Below are 18,943 nucleotides of genomic sequence, written 5' to 3'. Positions count from 1 at the left end.
AGAGGATTCAAAGTAATGGTTGAAAAAAGGAGGGATTTATATGTCCCCTACCTGGCAGATCCATCCGGGCTTTGGCTCAAAAACTTTCCAAAAAACTGCCAGCATTAGGGCTCATGCATACTGTATGTCATGGCTGCATGGACGGACACTGTCCAATGCACATAAAATTTCCATATACATATGTTCCATTTCATATGTTGCAGTATTTTTATATACATGTAAATCAGTGTACCTTTTTTTTTTTTTTTTTTATGCAAATGTTTGCTTAGTTTTTGAAAAAAAAAAAAAAAAAGGACAGTACAGGAGTACAGTATATACGCCTATATGTGAGCCATAACATGCAGCCATTACAATAATGTCTGAAGATTTCAAGGATGGCTGCTGCCTACCCAATGAGATGGAAGCCAGTGTGTGGGATGAACAAGGGTTTCATCAGCTCTATGTCCTCGAGGACGAGAAACAACGTGCACAGAAATACGGTGAGAGGGTCCCATCTCGTCTGGAGCTTTAACGTTCACGCACCATGAGAACCGGCCGCTCCTCTTTGGAGGTTTCCGGTATAGTGGATGCATCCTAATCAGAACTCAGGGATGGGTCTCATCTAGGGGCACAGAAATTCTTTGGTTTATAAAAAAAAAAAAAAAAAAATTGTGGTTGTAAACAATTTCCTTAATCCCTTTATGTATTACAAATGGCCTGTCATGAGTAAGGGCACAGTCTTTGGTTGTCAAAAACAGGGAGCGGGCTCCTCCATTGTGCCAATTGGGTTCACACACACAGGTCTGGGGTAAAGGCAGTGTCAGAGCCAGATATGTGATGTGTGTACTCCCTAGAATCAGCACGGAAGCCTAAAAATAAAAGGTTTTCTGATGATGGGTTAGGTATGTCCCTTTATGTTGATACATTTTGTGTAGATTTTCATTGAAGACTCAACTAAAGCAGCTTAGCAGTACAGTAATACTGACAGACAGCATCTTACACTATTGGTATAACACTGAGGTGAAGGCAGTGAACATTGATATGACAACAAAGAGACGCAGGGGGACAGCGGCCGGGGTTTATGTCAGTCCGATCTCTTCCAGGACGCTCCGTGGTGTCTCTGCCTCCTGTTGAGGAAAAACAAGATATGGAGTGATCAGTTCCAGACTGTGGCATACTGCAATGTGCATGCAACAAAGAAAATGACGTGTCTACATTCTGTACAGAACATTCACATCCTGTCCCAAAGAAAGCAAACACAAGGCTTGGGCTGACACCACACTGATCGGCTCCTGGCAACTACATGTTGGGGAGTCGATCCGACACCCTGAACCGCCAATGACGTGGCCTACAACTGTTTCAATACCGCTGTCGGCTATGACCGTGGCATCTAAACAGTCAGTATTGGAGATGGCTTTGTGGCAGCTAATGATGGCAGCTGACAGCCACCAGGTATAGAATGGGCTCAGCGCCCAAACCAGCTCCACTGACCCTAATGTGAAAATATATGTCAGGTCATTACCAGACCCGTCAGCTGAATAAGAACTTTAATATGTTTGATGGACCAGTCAGTATCCGGCTGGCATACACTAAGGGTACTATTACACAAAGCAACTTTTCGACGATCAACGATAAACGAACGCTATGGCCAATGACCTGAAATCGTTCACCCAATTACACGGATATTATAGTTATTGCAGTCATCTTGTCATCGCTATTGTGTTCGTTGCTACTGCGAACGATTTGCACACGATCAACGATAAAAATAGGTCAAAATTCTATTAAACGACCAATGATTTCTCGTTGGTCATTTAATCCTTGTCTGCTATTACACTAAACGATTTAACGATTTTTAGACCGATAATACCACCCTAATACAACCTTTATATTTTTTCCAAATCTGTTCTTATATTTTATAATCTAACAATATACTGATGTGGACATGAAGTTATGAGCCACATTATGTTACATCTTACCAGTGAGGTCAGTCCAAAAGAAATGGACTCGGGTACCTTGATAATTTGTTCCCAAGATATTGGGATTTTACTATCTGTCTGTCTGTCTGTACTTTTCAATGAATTGTTAGATGGCTGGGAACTTGAACAAAATAGGGTGCAAATGTGAGGGGGTGTTTTTATATTATTCACTGTATAGTAATGTTATCTTATATATAGTTTTTGTGGCATTTTGCTATGTATTTTTGGTGACCTCAGTTCTATATAGAAGAACGATGTGAGATGCATATTCAGCCACCACTAGAGGGAGCTGACTGCATACTGTGTTACTAATGGGTTCAATATATAACCAGTATGCAGTAAGCTCCCTCTATAACACTATAATGCAAATGATGTGCCGCTCTGAAAATTTTGGCAAAAACAAACACTGGTCCGGAGTGGTGATTCATATTATTGTTTTATTTTTTTAAACAAAAGTCAAAATTGCATCTGACAGGACGAAGATGTGTAATAGCAAGGCGCGGCCGGGGGCTGACACAGTGCAGTTTCAGAGCGTCCTGCTGTGGCGATCCCAGCCAGTGATTGGCTGAGCGGCCTGTCAGCTCTGATGGGCAGCTCTGAAGCTGCAGCATGCAGGGGTGGGGAGGAAGCAGAGTGCAGGAGAAGATAGGTGATGTAAAAACTGTCTAGGCAAAGACTGCATGGACATCGCTAACTATGTCTGTGCAGTCCTTGCTAAACGATTATTGGGCCGTGTAATAGGCCCAGTAAACGAGCGCCGATTTAGTAGATTGGCGCTTGTTTACAGTTATGATCGGACTGCCATCGGCCTGTGTAATAGCACACTAAGTCCTTCCAATATGTTTCCCATTCATTTTGCCTTTGGTAAAAAAAAAAAACCTGTAGTGGTATTCCTCCCTGAAAGAAGGAACCATCAGCGGGTTAGAAGAATCTAACCTGCTGATATGTCCCTATTGCACAGGAGACGCAGAGGAGGAGGGTTTGTCTCTTACCTTCCTTGTCGGCACTGTTCCGATGCAGTTAGTAGTTTGCTCGGCGGACCAGTAAGACTGTTAGGAGCACTTTCCACCCGCATAGAGCCAATCCATCTCTGGCCAGCCGCCCCTCTCTAAGTATAATCAATGGAGCTGGCTTGGCGGTGAATCGGTGCTATGGGGGCGGGCAGTGCTCCTAACAGGTGCCCCATTGCTCCTTACGGTCTTACCTGACCATAGAGGAAACTACTAACTGTCACCGAGGAGGAAGGTAAGACACATACCTTCCTCCTCTGTGTCTCCTGTGCAGTAGGGACATATCAGAAGGTTAGATTAACCCTTTTCACGACCTGGGGTCATTGATGCATCAATGCCCAGGTCGTTTTTGGACATCAGCTTATGGGATCATAATGATCCCATAAGCTGATATCCCTGTGTCTGCCCCCTCTCCTCTGTCCCCTGCCGCGGTCACAAACTTGGCAGGGGAGAGAGGGGAGGGGGCAGAGCTCACGGCCGCACGCCCTGCCTTCACTCCCTCCTCCCACCGGCCTCCGTAGCCAGGAAATCGGAAGCCTTACCATCGGGACTCTGCGATTAATTTGCAGAGCCCCGATGGACACCGGACAGAGACTTCTCCCTCTGTAGAGAGAGAATTCTCTGTCAGAAGCCCTATAGATGCTCTCAGCATCGGAGTGCAGCTCGGGTGCTGAGAGTTGCGGCGGGACCCGCCGCAACTGTCAGCACCGGAGCCGCAATGACACAGGCGCAGCTTCTGCGCCTGTTATCCTCGATAGTAAATTAATGTTGCTGCAGCCTCTGGCGTAAATTTACTGTGCAGCAACGGGAGGAGGTTAATCTAACCTGCTGATAGTTCCCCTTCAAAAATGCTGTGTGTAAACTCCCTGAAGTATAATTTTTTGTCAGACAATAAAATTGATCATGTGTACAATGTTGTGATCACGACTGGTATTTCAGTTCATTATCTGTTCTGAAAAAATACATATACGCCGCTCAGCCGATGTTCTAGAAATAATCCCTCATGGCATTTACTGCTCTGTTATTATGCGGTGGAGCCACCTTTGCTTTCTCCCAGCAGGTCGGCAGTAATAGCAGAATGCTGAGAATAGAAAGGGGGGTGATTCCAGCCAGTGACATGGTCAGTATTGTGTGGGGTCTATGCGTCATGGGACACAGCGTACTGAGCATCACCGGCACCTTCTCGCAGAGCTGACACATTGTACACAATGGCGGTTTAGCTGAAATCAAAGTGTTAACATGACAAATTCCCTCAATCCAGCTTGTCTGAGGGGAATGAGTTTAGGGTGAGACGGGCTTTTATCTCCCTAATCCTAACAGAGGAATGAAAGCGTCTGTGAACTTCTTTAGTGGATTATAGAGACTCTATTAACCCAGCCACCATGTCATGTGATTTGTAACAAAGAGGCTTTTATTTCACACAAGGTTTGTTTGTAACAACTGAATTATGATATTTTGGAAAAAGGGGCAAGAGGATATTTCTCATCTCCAAGAAGCATACGCATACATAGTCTAAGTTGAATATCACATCTTATAGCTACTCAATATGATGCTAAAACTTCCCCTCTAGAGTCCTCCTGCCCTGCTGTGTAGCCATTCAGCCAATCTGACCTCTAGCTATGAGCTGCAGATAGTCAACCAGGCCATATTAGAAATAGGAAAATGCCTATTTTTGCACATATTACCCTCCCCACTATGGGAGAAGGAGACAGAGAGTGCTGGAGAGATGGTCAACAGTGGCCTTTAAAGTGATACTGTCACCCCCTTTACTCTCGCTCCATTTCATCGGTTAAAGGAGAAGTCCGGTGAAAAATTTTATTAAAGTATTGTATTGGCCCCCAAAAGTTATACAAATCACCAATATACACTTATTATAGGAAATGCTTATAAAGGGCTTTTTTCTCGGCACTTACTACTGCATCAAGTCTTCACTTCCTGGATAACATGGTGATGTCACTTCCTGGATAACATGGTGATGTCACTTCCTGGATAACATGGTGATGTCACTTCCTGGATAGCATGGTGATGTCACTTCCTGGATAGCATGGTGATGTCACGCCCCGACTCCCAGAGCTGTGCGGGCTGTGGCTGCTAGAGAGGATGATGGCAGGGGGACACAGGACACTGGAGGGACACTGAGCATCCCCTGCCATCATCCTCTCCAGCAGCCACAGCCGCACAGTTCTGGAAGTCGGGTTGTGACATCACCATGTTATCCAGGAAGTGACATCACCATGTTATCCAGGAAGTGACATCACCATGTTATCCAGGAAGTGGCATCACCATGTTATCCAGGAAGTGACATCACCATGTTATCCAAGAAGTGAAGCCTTGATGCAGTAGTAAATATTTATAAGCACTTTATAAGCATTTCCCGTAATAAGCGTATATTGGTGATTTGTACAACTTTTGGAGGGCAATACAATATTTTCATAAAAATTTTCGCCAGACTTCTTTAACAGTGTCAACTGGGCGGGCTTCACAGCAGTTGAGCCCTATCTACTGGCTGGGGAGAGGGTGCAATTGCCATGAAGCCCCACCTAGTTGACACTGTCCACTGAAGAAGTGATTTTAGAGCAGAAAGTATATACAGGTATATATATGAAATGTGCAGCATCTAAGCTTCTGGATGGTGCAGAGAATCGCACATAGAGTAAGGGGTGGTGGGGTGGTAATATCACTTTATTTCTACCTCTCCTATTGCTTACAAACACATAGGACACGAGGACAAGCATACAGCCATGAGTCCTCCACAGCATATGGACATGGACATCCACTAGCAGTAGAATAAAGAGCTAAGTGACTCTTAACATTGCAGCGGCATGAAATGCCCTTCTAATACCATAAGCCTGAGGTCTTTGTGAGCAATCTCATGAGTATATTGGAATTCTCTAAAGCAAACTGTGGATCAAAAATAAGAAAAAAGAACCGCAGCTAAAGAGGATTTTCACCCAAAACTTGCATCATATGTTTGTCTATGAGAAAAGCTCATTCAAAAACTAGCTAACTGCTCAGTACTGATCTGTGCTGTGGTCAAATTCTGTGAACATCCCCCCATAATACACCCGTTTTATGGACGCCCCATTATAAAAGCATGGTCTTTAAAGGGCTATTCCAGCGAATAATAAATATAGATTACATTTCTTTAATAAAGTTATATAACTTAATTACAAAAAAGAAAATTTCTTTTTTTTCAACATTTTTACATAGAGTGGCAGCAAAAAGAGCTGACTAGTGCCGCAGTTGTGGCACAGTGTAGCAGATCAAATGGGAATAACTATATTATAATGCGGCTGCAGAGCTGGTGACCCAAGCTGCTTACCCTAGTATAATATGTATTAGAATAGATGTTAGAGGAGGCTGCAATGCTAATGATATGCAACTGTGCTGCAACCAGGGCTTGTTCAGCCCTGCAGTTCTTGACACAGCCACTGGTGGCAGCAGAGAGGGGCCACATCCTTCCTTACTGTTGACACTTGATGTTAAACATATATATATATATCCCATGAATACAAAGTCTAACTAGATTTTGTAGCTATAACAGCTTCCACTAGATACTGGAGAATATCTCTGGGAATTTTCGCCCATTCATCTAGAAGAGAATTTGTAAGGTCAGACATTAAAGCTGGATGAGAGGGCCTGGTTCCTTCCTCGCCATTCTAACTAATCCCAATAGAAGTTTGATGGTGTTAACCCCTTAGGGACAGAGCCTGAAATGGCCTTAATGACAGAGACAAATTTTATGAATATGACCAGTTGTTTTTTTACTCATTAATAACTTCGGGATGCTTTTACCTATCCGGCTGATTCTGAGAATGTTTTCTCATTACATATTGTACTTCACATTTCTAGTAAATTGGAGTCGATACTTATAACAAATCTTTATGAAAAAAAACCAAATAACGTGAAAAATTGTGAAAAAATGCATTTTTCCAACTTTGAAACTTTTTTGCTTATACAGAAAATGGTTATGCCACATAAATTATATACTAAATAGCATTAGCAACATGTCGACTTTATGTTGGCGGCATTTATTAAACTATATTTCATTTTTTTTTAGACAATAGAAAGCTTAAAACATTAGCAGCAAATTTCCAAATTTTCAGTAAAATTTCTAAATCAGATATTTTTAGGGACCTGTTCAGGTTTAAAGTGTTTTGAGGTGCCTGTATGTTAGAAAGCCCCACAAAGCACCCCATTTCAGAAACTGCACCCCCCACACTCTGCAAAAGCACATCCAGAAAGTTTTTTAACCCTTTAGGAGAGTCAAAGAAATAAAACTTAAGTGTGCAAGAAATTTGAAAATTTTAATTTTCTGTGCAGAGATTCTATTGTAATCCAATATTTTTCATAATTATAAGCTTATTACCAGAGAAATGCACCCCAATATTGATTGCCCCGTTTCTGCAGTTTATAGAAATACCCCATATGTGGCCCTATTGCATTGTTTGACGCAACCACAAGCCTCAGATACAAAGGAGCACCTAGTGAATTTCAACGCCTCCGTTATATTTGGTCATTTTTGACTGTACCACTTCAGGTTGGCAGAGGCTCTGGGGTGCCAAAACCTAAAAAACACCCCTAAAGGGACACCATTTAGAAAACTACACCCCTCAAGGAATGTAACAAGGGGTGCAGTGAGCATCTGGACCCCACAGGTACTTCACAGATTTTACTAACAATATGGCGTGAAAAAAGAAATTTTTTTTTTTTTTTTACACTAAAACATTGTTCTAGCCTTCAATTTTTCATTTTCACAAAGGGATGAAAGGAAAAAAAAACAAAAAAAACCATGTAGCGCAGTTTCTCCGATTACGGAAATACCCCACAGGTGGACATAAAGCGCAATTTGGGTGCAGGGCAAGCCTCCAAAGGGAAGGAGCGCCAATTGGCTTTTGGAAGCTGGATTTCACTGGAATGGATTTCAAGGGCCATGTCGCATTTACAGAGCCCTCGTGCTGCCAAGACACTGGAAACCCCCCACAAGTGACCCCATTCTGGAAACTACACCCCTCAAGGAATCTAACAAGGGGTGCAGTGAGGATATGGACCCCACTGGTGACGGGCACAAATGTAGAAAAATGTGACGTGAAAGTGAAAATTTTCATTTTTTCACTTTCACTGCACATATGTGCCCGTCATCCAGGGGTCCATATCCTCATTGCACCCCTTGTTAGATTCCTTGAGGGGTGTAGTTTTCAGAATGGGGTCACTTGTGGGGGGTTTCCACTGTCCTGGCAGCACGGGGGCTCTGTAAATGCGACATGGCGGTCATCATCCATTCTGGCCAAATCCAACCTCCAAAATCCAAATGGCGCTCCTTCCCTTCGGAGGCTTGCCCTGCTCCCACATGGCGCTTTATGTCCACATGTGGGGTATTTACGGACTCAGGGGGAATTGCTCTACACATTTTGTGGCTTTTTTTTCTCTTTTAACCCCTTGTGAAAATGAAAAATTCAAGGCTAGACCAACATTATAGTGTAAAAAATTTAATATTTCATTTTCACGCCACATTGTTCCACATTTGTGCCCGTCACCAGTGGGGTCCATATGCTTACTACACCCCTTGTTACATTCCCTGAGGGGTGTAGTTTCCATAATGGGGTCACTTGTGAGGGGTTTCAACTGTCTTGGCAACACAGGGGCCTTTTAAATGCAACAAGGCCCTCGAAATCCATTCCAGCCAAATCCAGCCTCAAAAAACCAAATGGCGCTCCTTCCCTTTGGAGGCTTACCCTGCACCCGCCTGGCGCTTTATGTCCACATGTGGGGTATTTTCGTACTCAGCGGAAATCGCTCTACACATTGTGGTTTTTTTTTGTGTAAAAATTAAACATTTTTTACACTAAATGTTGGTCTAGCCTTGATTATTTCCATTTCCACAAGGGGTTAAAAAAAGAAAATGAACGCAAAACGTGTAGGGTAATTTCCCCTGAGTACGAAAATACCCCACATGTGGACATAATGTGCCATATGGGCACAGGGCAAGCCACCAAAGGGACAGAGCGCCATTTAGAGGCTGGAATGGAGGATAGAGGCCATGTCGCAATTACAAAGCTCCTGTGCTGCCAGGACAGTAGAAACCCCCCACAAGTGACCCCATTCTGGAAACTACACCCCATAAGGAATCTAACAATGCACAAAGGGTTATCCTTCACCATTCCGCAGTGTGCACGTACCCTAAATCTGTAAGTGTACCCTTGGGTACTCTCACAGAGTTTGGAGAATTTCACGCCATACTGTGATCTCTTATTGGGACGGTACTGGCGGGAAAGTACGCTACGCTACCCCCAGACACGTCACTGGATGATGAGGATGAATTGAGGAAAGAAGGATCCCCCCCATTCATCCTCACTGGCTGTTTTGGTGTCGGAGGAAATAATAACGTATGCGTCCAACGCCGAAAACACCCTGGGGGCCATCTTTATATGGGGACTAGTATATGGGGTATGTAAATGTGTACTGGTGTAGTGTAAAACTTTATTTCATGTAGTGTGGTGTGGTGTAGTGTAGTGGTTTTTACGTGTTTTTGACAGTAAGAAAACAATATCCCTACGCCAAGAAAGTAGTTGCTTATCAGCAGACAGTGGCGGTAGGATATAGGGGGGAAAAATGCCCCTATGCCAAAAAGGAGGAGTTGCTGATCAGCGGCGCACATACGTGCGATGCTGATCAGCACTCAGCGGCGTTAGGGCGCATAAAAAGTAAAAAAAAAAATTGGGGGAAAAAAACCTAAAGCAACTGATCAGTGAATGATATTCACTGATCAGCCGCTAGGGGGCAGTACAGAGAAGCTGACAAAGACTGCCGAAGAAAGGGGCCACGGAAAAGCCCGAAGAGCCGGAAATTGCCGACGGGACCCGACCGAACCTGGAAGTGAAGAGAAGAGGATGCGCGGGACCCGATCGCCGCTCCGGACGCCCAGATCTGGTGAGTATAGTGCACATACACTATACACACCTGTTCTGCACCACTCAGCTACCTAGCTGAGGGGTGCAGAACCCGGGGACATTGTTTTTTTAACACTTTGATCGCCGTGATGGGCCGGCCAATACTGGCCGGCCTATCACGGCGGTCGTGGGGGTGGCATCGGCGCCATCTTTTCCCCGGACACTAATGGTGATTGGTGCTGTCTCGGACAGCACCAATCGCCAGTGCTGTTTTCAGCTGCTAATCGGCTGATCTGTATTGATCAGCCTATAGCAGCGATCGTCGGCACGGGAGGGGTTAATCACCCCCCCGTGCCGACGAGCAGAGATGGCCTGCTATACATTATAGCAGGCCATCTTCCCTGATCGCTGTGTGTGAACAAACAGCGATCGGGGAAACATCGGGCGTAAATTTACGTCCATTTGCGCTGAGTACCAGGGTGCGGGGGCGTAAATTTACGCCCGATGTCGTTAAGGGGTTAAAGGGGTTATCCAGCGCTAAAAAAAACATGGCCACTTTTCCCCCTACTGTTGTCTCAAGTTCAGGTGCAGTTTGCATTTAAAGGAGTAAAATTAAAGAGGTGAGTGGACGTCTTTTCCCTCGGCCACCTTGTCCCTGGTCCCAGCGCAAAAGTGCCCCCACGCTGGAGTACCCCTTCAAGCTCCATTTACTTCAATGGAACAGAGTTTCAAAACCCCACCCAAACTGGAGACAACAGTAGGGGGAAAGTGGTCATGCTTTTGTAGCGCTGGATAACCCCTTTAAGGTCAGGGCTCTTTTCAGGTCACACCAAGTTCAGTATTTGGTTGCGCATCCACGATAATGCTGATACATTTTTTTTTAGCTGCATACAGAAACAATCTGATAAGCAGTGAATGGGCAGTTTTGCATTAATCACCTATCAATGGACAATTGTCAGTTGTTCTTTTTTTTACAATAATCTGCTTATGTGAGATGGTTTTCCGCACAGCTATTTGTGGCAGTGTTTCTTCCGGTCAAAGACAAAAGTGGATCCAACAGGAGGAACGGTATCAGTCCTTCCTTTATATTTCCTTTTTAAATCACTTCTGGCTTTGTCTTAAAAGACTTAAAGTGTTTCTGTCATTTTCTTTTTTTTTGCAGAAATCAATAGTACAGGCCATTTTAAGAAACTTTGTAATTGGGATTACTAGCTGAAAAATGCATTTTTATCATGAAAAAGCAGTTTGAAGCTGTCTTTATTGTTTTCTATGGAGAGGGGAGGGGTGGAGGGAGATGAGGCACCAAAACAGGACAACAAAGAGTTAATTTACAGTTACATCACCGGGCTATCTCCTCTGAAGTCAGCACTGACCTCTCTGACCTCAGAATATCGGCTTTCATACAGCTCCCACTGTGTAATCCTTTGTTCTCTGCTGGCGACTAATCTCCCTTCCCCCCCCCTCCATACTCATGTAAAAGAGTCGAGATTTCCTGATAATGAGCAGTGAATGAGAGAGAGAAGGGGGGGGGGGGACCTGGGGAAAGTCTTTTTGAATGCAGATAATGGCATATTTGCCTAATAAACCCAATTACAAAGTTTCTTAAAATTGCCTTTACTATTGATTTCTGCAAAAAGAAAAAAAAAACGACAGTGACAGCAGAAGCATATAGTCCGCCCCCCCCCCACTGGTCTGAGGGACAGTGAACTGGCCCAATCTAGGCCAAGCCAGATTGACTCCCTGCCTCGCCACAGGAATAAAACTACTTTTTTTTCGAAATACGGACGCTAGGAGAAAGGCCGACTCCCGAACTGGACAGAATGTGAGGACCTGTACAACATGGTACAGGGATAAATTACTGAGAATATTATGAGAATCTTACTATTACCCCTCTAATTTTCTTTTTTTCTACATTATTATGGGGGCCTGAAATTCTGCAGCCAGCATTTACAGCAATACTTTACAGCAGCCAAATGAGCCATGTTAAAGCGACTCTGTACCCACAATCTGACCCCCCCCCCCCCCAAACCGCTTGTACCGTCAGATAGCTGCTTTTAATGCAAGATCTGTCCTGTGGTCCGTTCGGCAGGTGATGCAGTTAATGTAATAAACAACAACTTTTAAACTGGCAGCCCCATGCCCTTTGGCTGTGGCTTACATTGTGTATGCATTAGGCTGGCACAACCTCTCAGTCCCTCCTCCCCACCCTCCTTATCATTAGGAATGCTCCAGGCAGATTGTCTCCTATTCATCAGCTGTGAGAGGACAGCACATGGGCTGGATAGTTAAGGACCTGTGTAGTTTTAACTGCAGAAAAATAGGAAAAATGGTGAAGAGGGTGGGGAGGAGAGACAGAGAGGTTGTGCCAGCCTAATGCATACACAAACTAAGCCACAGCCAAAGGGCACAGGACTGCCAGTTTAAAAGTTGTTTTTTTATGACAATAACTGCATCACCTGCCGAACGGACCACAGGACAGATCTTGGATTAAAAGCAGCTATCCGAAGGTACAAGTGGTTTGGGGGGGTCAGATTGTGGGTACAGAGTCGCTTTAAACAGTAGTTTGGAGCTGTCTCATTGGGAGAGTTTTGTAGGCATGCTTTGTGGCCTGTGCAGAGGTCAATTTGCAGGGAGGAGGAGGTGAACTGTGACCATCACTGTGAATGGTTGATCTTCTGTTATCTATATACTGGTATCACCTGGTATTGCAATCCAGTAATGATGAAGAAAAGACTGCTGAAATGTTTTATCTATGGAACAGGGCCTGTCATCTTATTATTACTAAACTTACTGGACAAACTGAAACCTGCAGTATTTCAGGACTACTTTAAAATACAAACAGTAAAAATAGAAAAAAAACATGACCAAAAATTCATAAAATACATTTAAAAAAAAAAATTTGAGTCAAAGGAAACCAATCAGTACGATTGTGCCGATATAGCTCCATAATGCACCAAACACAGCTCGTACACAGCTTCCCTTCTTGATCGGTATGTAGAATTCGCAGAAAAACATTATTTTATTTCAGAGTGGAGAGAGGCAGGAAATAGCCATCTGGTTCGGTGTCCAGCCCCTACCTAGTCACGGTTCTCTGCCTGTGAGCACGCTCTGCAGGAGTGATTGACAGGCAAAGAGGCCCAATAGTGCCCTCTTTAACTGTCAATCACCCATGCACAGTGCGCAGACAGCACGTACGGTTGGGAAGCCGACAGCGCGTACGGCGGGGAAGCTGACAGCGCGTACGGCGGGGAAGCTGACAGCGCGTACAGCGGGGAAGCTGACAGCGCGTACGGCGGGGAAGCTGACAGCGCGTACGGCGGGGAAGCTGACAGCGCGTACGGCGGGGAAGCTGACAGCGCGTACGGCGGGGAAGCTGACAGCGCGTACGGCGGGGAAGCTGACAGCGCGTACGGCGGGGAAGCTGACAGTGCGTACGGCGGGGAAGCGGACAGCGCGTACGGCGGGGAAGCTGACAGCAAATGCAGCGGGGAAGCTGATAGCACAACGCACAGTAGGGAAGCTGTGTATGAGCAGTATTTGGTGCAGCTGGGAGCTATATCAACACGATCATGTTAATTGTTTCCCGTTACACGGATCACTTTCTGACAATACAATCTCCCCCATTGCTACACGTTGTTTTCTTGACATTTAGGCCAATTTTATTTTTTTATTTCTTTTGGCACAAGCAAACCACATGTAGGCACATGTTGCCTTAATAATGCAGAAAATAATTATATATTTAAATTTCTGAATTGAAATTTAGAAGACTTACTTTAGCATCCTAAAACAGGGCAGGGCATACAGCAATGAAAGGGAAAAAAAGATTATATTAAAACAGCAAATCATTTTAAGCAGAAATTTTCAAATTGTTCTGTCATAACATTTTTTTTAAAAAATGAATCATACAATACAAAAAAATAATAATTATAAAAAAACAAAACAACAAATTTTATATTTTTAATCAGCCTCCTAGTACCAAGAGGAGGATAGGTGTGCTTGTTAGATTATTTAGCACACATATGATACATGCATGTTACCCCTCGTGGGATAAAGTTGGTGAGACGAGAAGCAGAAAACCAACCAGCCTTTTTACTTGTCACATCTGGCCCACTTCCATTGCTATATTTACAGTGTTACCAGGAAGTTGACTGGATAATAACACGTTTATTAGCAGAATTCTAGCACAGACCCATAATGGCGCTTTTTTGGTCAATAAGACCATTATTGGTGGCAAAGAAAAATGAGTAAATTCACCAAAAGTTTAAATTGTTCCTAGACTTACGGAACGGCAATTGATTAGTTTCACTGGAAAAAGGTAGCACAGCATTTAAAGGGTTCTGAATACTTTGATCAGTCCGCTATGACGCACACTTGGAACACTTTAAGGGTATGTTCACACTGAGGAATACATGTGGAATTTCAAGTGCATTCCGTGTCAAAATGCAGATGGAATCCACCTAAAATTCCGCTCGGTAAAAAAACAACATTGTGAATGTACATTGGCTTTAAAGCGACTCTGTACCCACAATCTGTCCCCCCCCCCAAACCGCTTGTACCTTCGGATAGCTGCTTTTAATCCAAGATCTGTCCTGGGATCCGTTCGGCAGGTGATGTAGTTATTGTCCTAAAAACAACTTTTAAACTTGCAGCCCCGTGCCCAACGGCCGTGGCCTAGAGTATCTGTGCCCTAGGCTTGCACCACCTCTCTGTCCCTCCTCCCCACCCTCTTCATCATTAGGAATGCCACTGGCAGGATTTTTCTTATTCCTCTGCAGTAATAACTGCACAGGTGCCTTAACAATCCAGCCCATGTGCAGTATTCTCACAGCTGATGAATAAGAAAATACCTGCCATGACATGTCAATTCTCTGGGCGGATTCCACATGAGGAATCCTATAGAAGTCAATAGAACTTGAATTCCGCTCCTATTTTGACAGGTAGGAATAGTTAACGAATTTCAAGCAGAAGAATTTCCTCTTGAATTCCTTGCTGAATACTCACGTATTCCTCAGTGTGAACATACCCTTACTGTGGCACTACTTCTTTCAGACTAAACTTATCAAGTGCGGCTCAGTAAAGTTCCTACAAAACAGAACGTACTGTAAATACTAACATATCTAGTGGTGAATGTGCTTATGTGTGTCCATTTTCCCCATAAACTGAACAAGCCATTGTCTGAAATATAATAGAGCTAGAAAGACTTAAAGTGACTGTACCACCATGCCCAGGCTAAAGCACTGGAGGCGGGACGACCCACACTTAGTGGGAAGAAACCCCAGCCCCTCCATGACGTGACTCCATTAAAATCAATGGAACCCTATCATAGAGGGGCTAGGGTTTCCTCCCACTAAGGATGGGTCGGCCCGCCTCCAGTGCTTCAGCCTGGGCCTCGTGGTACAGTCACTTTAAAGGAGAAGTTCGGCCAAAAGTATTTTTTAATATGTTATTACTTATGGAAAGTTAGACAAATTTCTAATGTAGATTAATTATGGGAAATGCACATATAGGGCTATTTCCCTTAATTTAGTAGATTATCGAATCTTCAACTTCTCTGAAATATGGTGACGTCACGAACCAGGGTGTAATTCAAATGGAGTGTCCAGCAGGGGGCGCACTATATATATAGAAGTCAATGAGTACCATTGACTTCTATATATAGTGCGCCCTCTGCTGGACACTATGGATTCAATTGCTGTGTATGTAAATGTAATATACAGTATGTTTTTGATTGAATACATTTATGGAACACTTTGGGGAGCAAGTGTCCTTGCTCCCCAAACTATTCCATAAATGTATTCAATCCGTACATTTGGAGGGCACCAGGCAGGGAGAGAGAGAGGTTCCTTTGCATCTACCTCCCCCTCCCTCCCTGCTCGGTGCTGGACATATATACACAGTACTACTACTCCCATCATCTGCTCATAGTACCAGGGCCATCACTAAACAGACCAACCACCCCCCTCCCCGCCACAACCACCACATATGCACTATACTACTACTCCCATCATCTGATCATAGTATGAGCAGATGATGGGGGAGTAGTACCTGTGCTATCCACTTTACATCTCTGCCGCCGCCACCCCACAGCTGCTTCAGCATGCCCCCTCCTCCTCCTTCCAGCTTCCAATTTCTAACTATCCCGTTGCTCACTCACCGCCGCTCTCTGCTCCCACATACCGCCTCCCGGTCTGCACTGCATGCCGGCCGGGGACATTAAGCACTGGGAGCCCCGTGCTCCCTGCGGGGTGGGGGAGGGCGGACGCGGGCGGCAGTGTGGACTGGGAGACGGTATGTGGGAGCAGAGAGCAGCGGCCGGCAGCGGTGAGTGAGCGGCGGGATAGTTAGAAATTGGGAGCTGGGAGGAGGAGGAGGGGGAGCGGAGGAGAGGGCATGCTGAAGCCCTTGTGATGAGCAGCTATGTGGCGGTGGCAGAGATGTAAAGGGGATAGCACAGGTACTACTCCCCCATCATCTGCTCATACTATGAGCAGATGATGGGAGTAGCAGTACTGTGTATTTATGTTCAGCACCGAGCAGGGAGGGAAAGAGGGGGGAGTAGATGCATAGGAACCTCTCTCCCTCCCTGCTCGGTGCCCTCCAAATGTACTGATTGAATACATTTATGGAATACTTTGGGGAGCAAGGACACTTGCTCCCCAAAGTGTTCCATAAATGTATTCAATCAAAAACATACTGTATATTACATTTACATACACATCAATTAAATCCATAGAGTATCCAGCAGGGGGCGCACTATATATAGAAGTCAATGGTACTTATTGACTGCTATATATATAGTGCGCCCCCTGCTGGACACTCTATTGGAATTATACCCTGGTTCGTGACGTCACCATATTTTAGAGAATTTGAAGATTCGATGATCTACTAAATTAAGGGAAATAGCCCTATATGTGCACTAAATGTCCACTAACACAAGGACACAAGGGCGCAAGTAAGAGATCGCAGGGGGGAAAGACCTCCTATCCTGAATAGAGCCGTAGGTACGGCACGTACGGCAATTACAGGTACGACAATTTCCCATTGTGTTGTATGGAGCAAACTTTTTACCATGGTGGTGTTGCTGAGAAGACACAGGGGATTCAGAATACTTAGGGCCAATCTCATCACAATGTACAAATATATAAATGGACAGGACAGAGATCTTTGTAGTGATCTATTTACTCCTAGGTCTGTAACCATGACAAGGGGGCATCCTCTACATCTAGAGGAAAGAAGGTTTCACAATCAGCACAGATGCAGATTCTTTACTGTAAGAGCAGTGAGACTATGGAACTCTCTGCCACATGGCTGATTCATTATATACAAGGGAGGCCTGGATGCTTTTCTCTATAAATATCATATTACGTTATGGACGCTAGATTTCTGGTGATACATTGATCCAGGGATTATTCCAATTGCCATTGGAGTCGGGGAAGAATTTTCTCCCTGTGATGGTTGAATTGTCATCTGCCTCATAAGGGGTTTTGCCGTCCCCTGGATCAACACAGTAGGGTTTCTGTATGTTGATCTTGATGGACTCGTCTTATTTGAACCTTATTAAAGTGTCACTTATTTTGAAGAGATCAATCGTACAGGCGATATTAAGAAACTTTGTAATGGGGTTTATTAGGCAAATATGCCATTATCTGCATTCACAAAGACTTTCCCCAGGTCTCCCTTCTCCCTCCTCTCTCTCATTCACTTCTTATTATCAGGAAATCTCGACTCTTTTACATCAGTCGTGCCCTGTGTAACCTATAGAGAGGGGAGGGGGGAAAAGGGAGATTAGTCACCAGCAGAGAACAAAGGATTACACAGCGGGAGTTGTGTGAAAGCCGCTATTCAGAGGTCTGAGAGGTCAGTGCTGACTTCAGAGGAGATAGCCCAGTGATGTAGCTCTAAATTAACTCGTTGTTGTCCTGTTTTGGTGCCTCATCTCCCTCCACCCCTCCCCTCTCCATAAGAGAACCATGAAGACACAGGGGAGAGCTTCAAATTGTTTTTTCATGATAAAAAAGCATTTTCTGGGTAATAAACCCAAAGTTTCTTAAAATCGCCTCTACTAAAAAAAAAAAAAAAAAAAAATTTAAACGACTGGTAAACTTTAACTATGTACTAACAAAATTGTGGGTCCTAGCAATGGATCATGTATCACCTGAGCAAATCTAGGTCGTATACAGTACAACTGCTGCAGTTGGTCATACAGTATTAAGTATGGCTATATGGGCATCAGTATTGCTTTATGTTTGTAGGCATATATTTTTTAATTGTAGCACATTATGTACTGTAATCCCCCATCACTACTTGTGTATAATCCGCAATGGCCAAGGATTCTTGGCAAACATTCAAAGTCACCAGAGAAATCTAATGCACAATGATCTCTGACTGATAACTTTATGCTCTTAATCCACACAGTCCCTTTAAGCAGAAGTAATGTCTTTTTTCCTATATGCATTTTCTAGCTAACTCTGCATGCTCTTTGTGTAACTATGTTTCAGGTGTCACACGCCAGGCATTCGCATTAGTAAACTAAATATAGCACAATGCATTAGTACACAAAAGGCTTAGCGGAGCCTCATACAGGGGAAAATCTCTGATCCCACGAAAAATGTTTATCCGGCCAACTACACAAACAAAAAGCCTTTTATTACACTATGCCTGGGCTACTATGTATGTGAAATTGGTGGCAAGGTGGCGTTTCGGAGGCTTTTAGAAGCAGTTTAGCATTAACTTGTATTTTATTTCTCTAGCAAACCTGTGCGGATCCAGATATGGTAGCAATGAGGTCACGGTTTTCTCTTCATAGAAACAGCTTGAGGCAGTACTGTTATTAAAGATGACGTAGTTGTTTTTATGATCTATTCGATTTTTCCAAAACAATGCATCTTACGGTTTCCTATACATAGTCCATAGTGAGTTACAAATGTTAAAGGAGAAGTCCGGTCAGGGGCAACATTTTTATAACAGCAGGGGCAGGGGGGAACATAAAGAACAACACCAACTCACCCTCCCCGTGCCTCTCCAGCACCGGATCGCCACTCCGGGACCCCCGCCAGGCTCCAGGATCTTCACCAGAACCGACGTCAAG

At 44.2% G+C, this 18,943-nt stretch overlaps 1 protein-coding gene across 1 annotated transcript in view; it reads right to left on the bottom strand.

Moving 5' to 3' along the window:
* Window positions 1–279: 279 nt before the first annotated feature.
* The window catches only part of AP1S2 (adaptor related protein complex 1 subunit sigma 2), an 83,572-nt gene continuing 64,908 nt past the window's right edge, over window positions 280–18,943 (bottom strand). The window contains exon 5 of the mRNA XM_069945001.1: window positions 280–1,106. Coding sequence (XP_069801102.1) covers window positions 1,059–1,106 — 48 coding nt within the window. The 3' untranslated portion in view covers window positions 280–1,058. The remainder of the gene's footprint in view (window positions 1,107–18,943) is intronic.

This window comes from Dendropsophus ebraccatus, chromosome 11 (genome assembly GCF_027789765.1).
Source record: "Dendropsophus ebraccatus isolate aDenEbr1 chromosome 11, aDenEbr1.pat, whole genome shotgun sequence".
In the NCBI taxonomy this organism is placed as follows: Eukaryota; Metazoa; Chordata; class Amphibia; order Anura; family Hylidae; genus Dendropsophus; species Dendropsophus ebraccatus.
The sequence above is the reverse complement of the archived record's forward strand: the minus strand, read 5'-3'. Positions and strand labels throughout refer to the sequence as shown.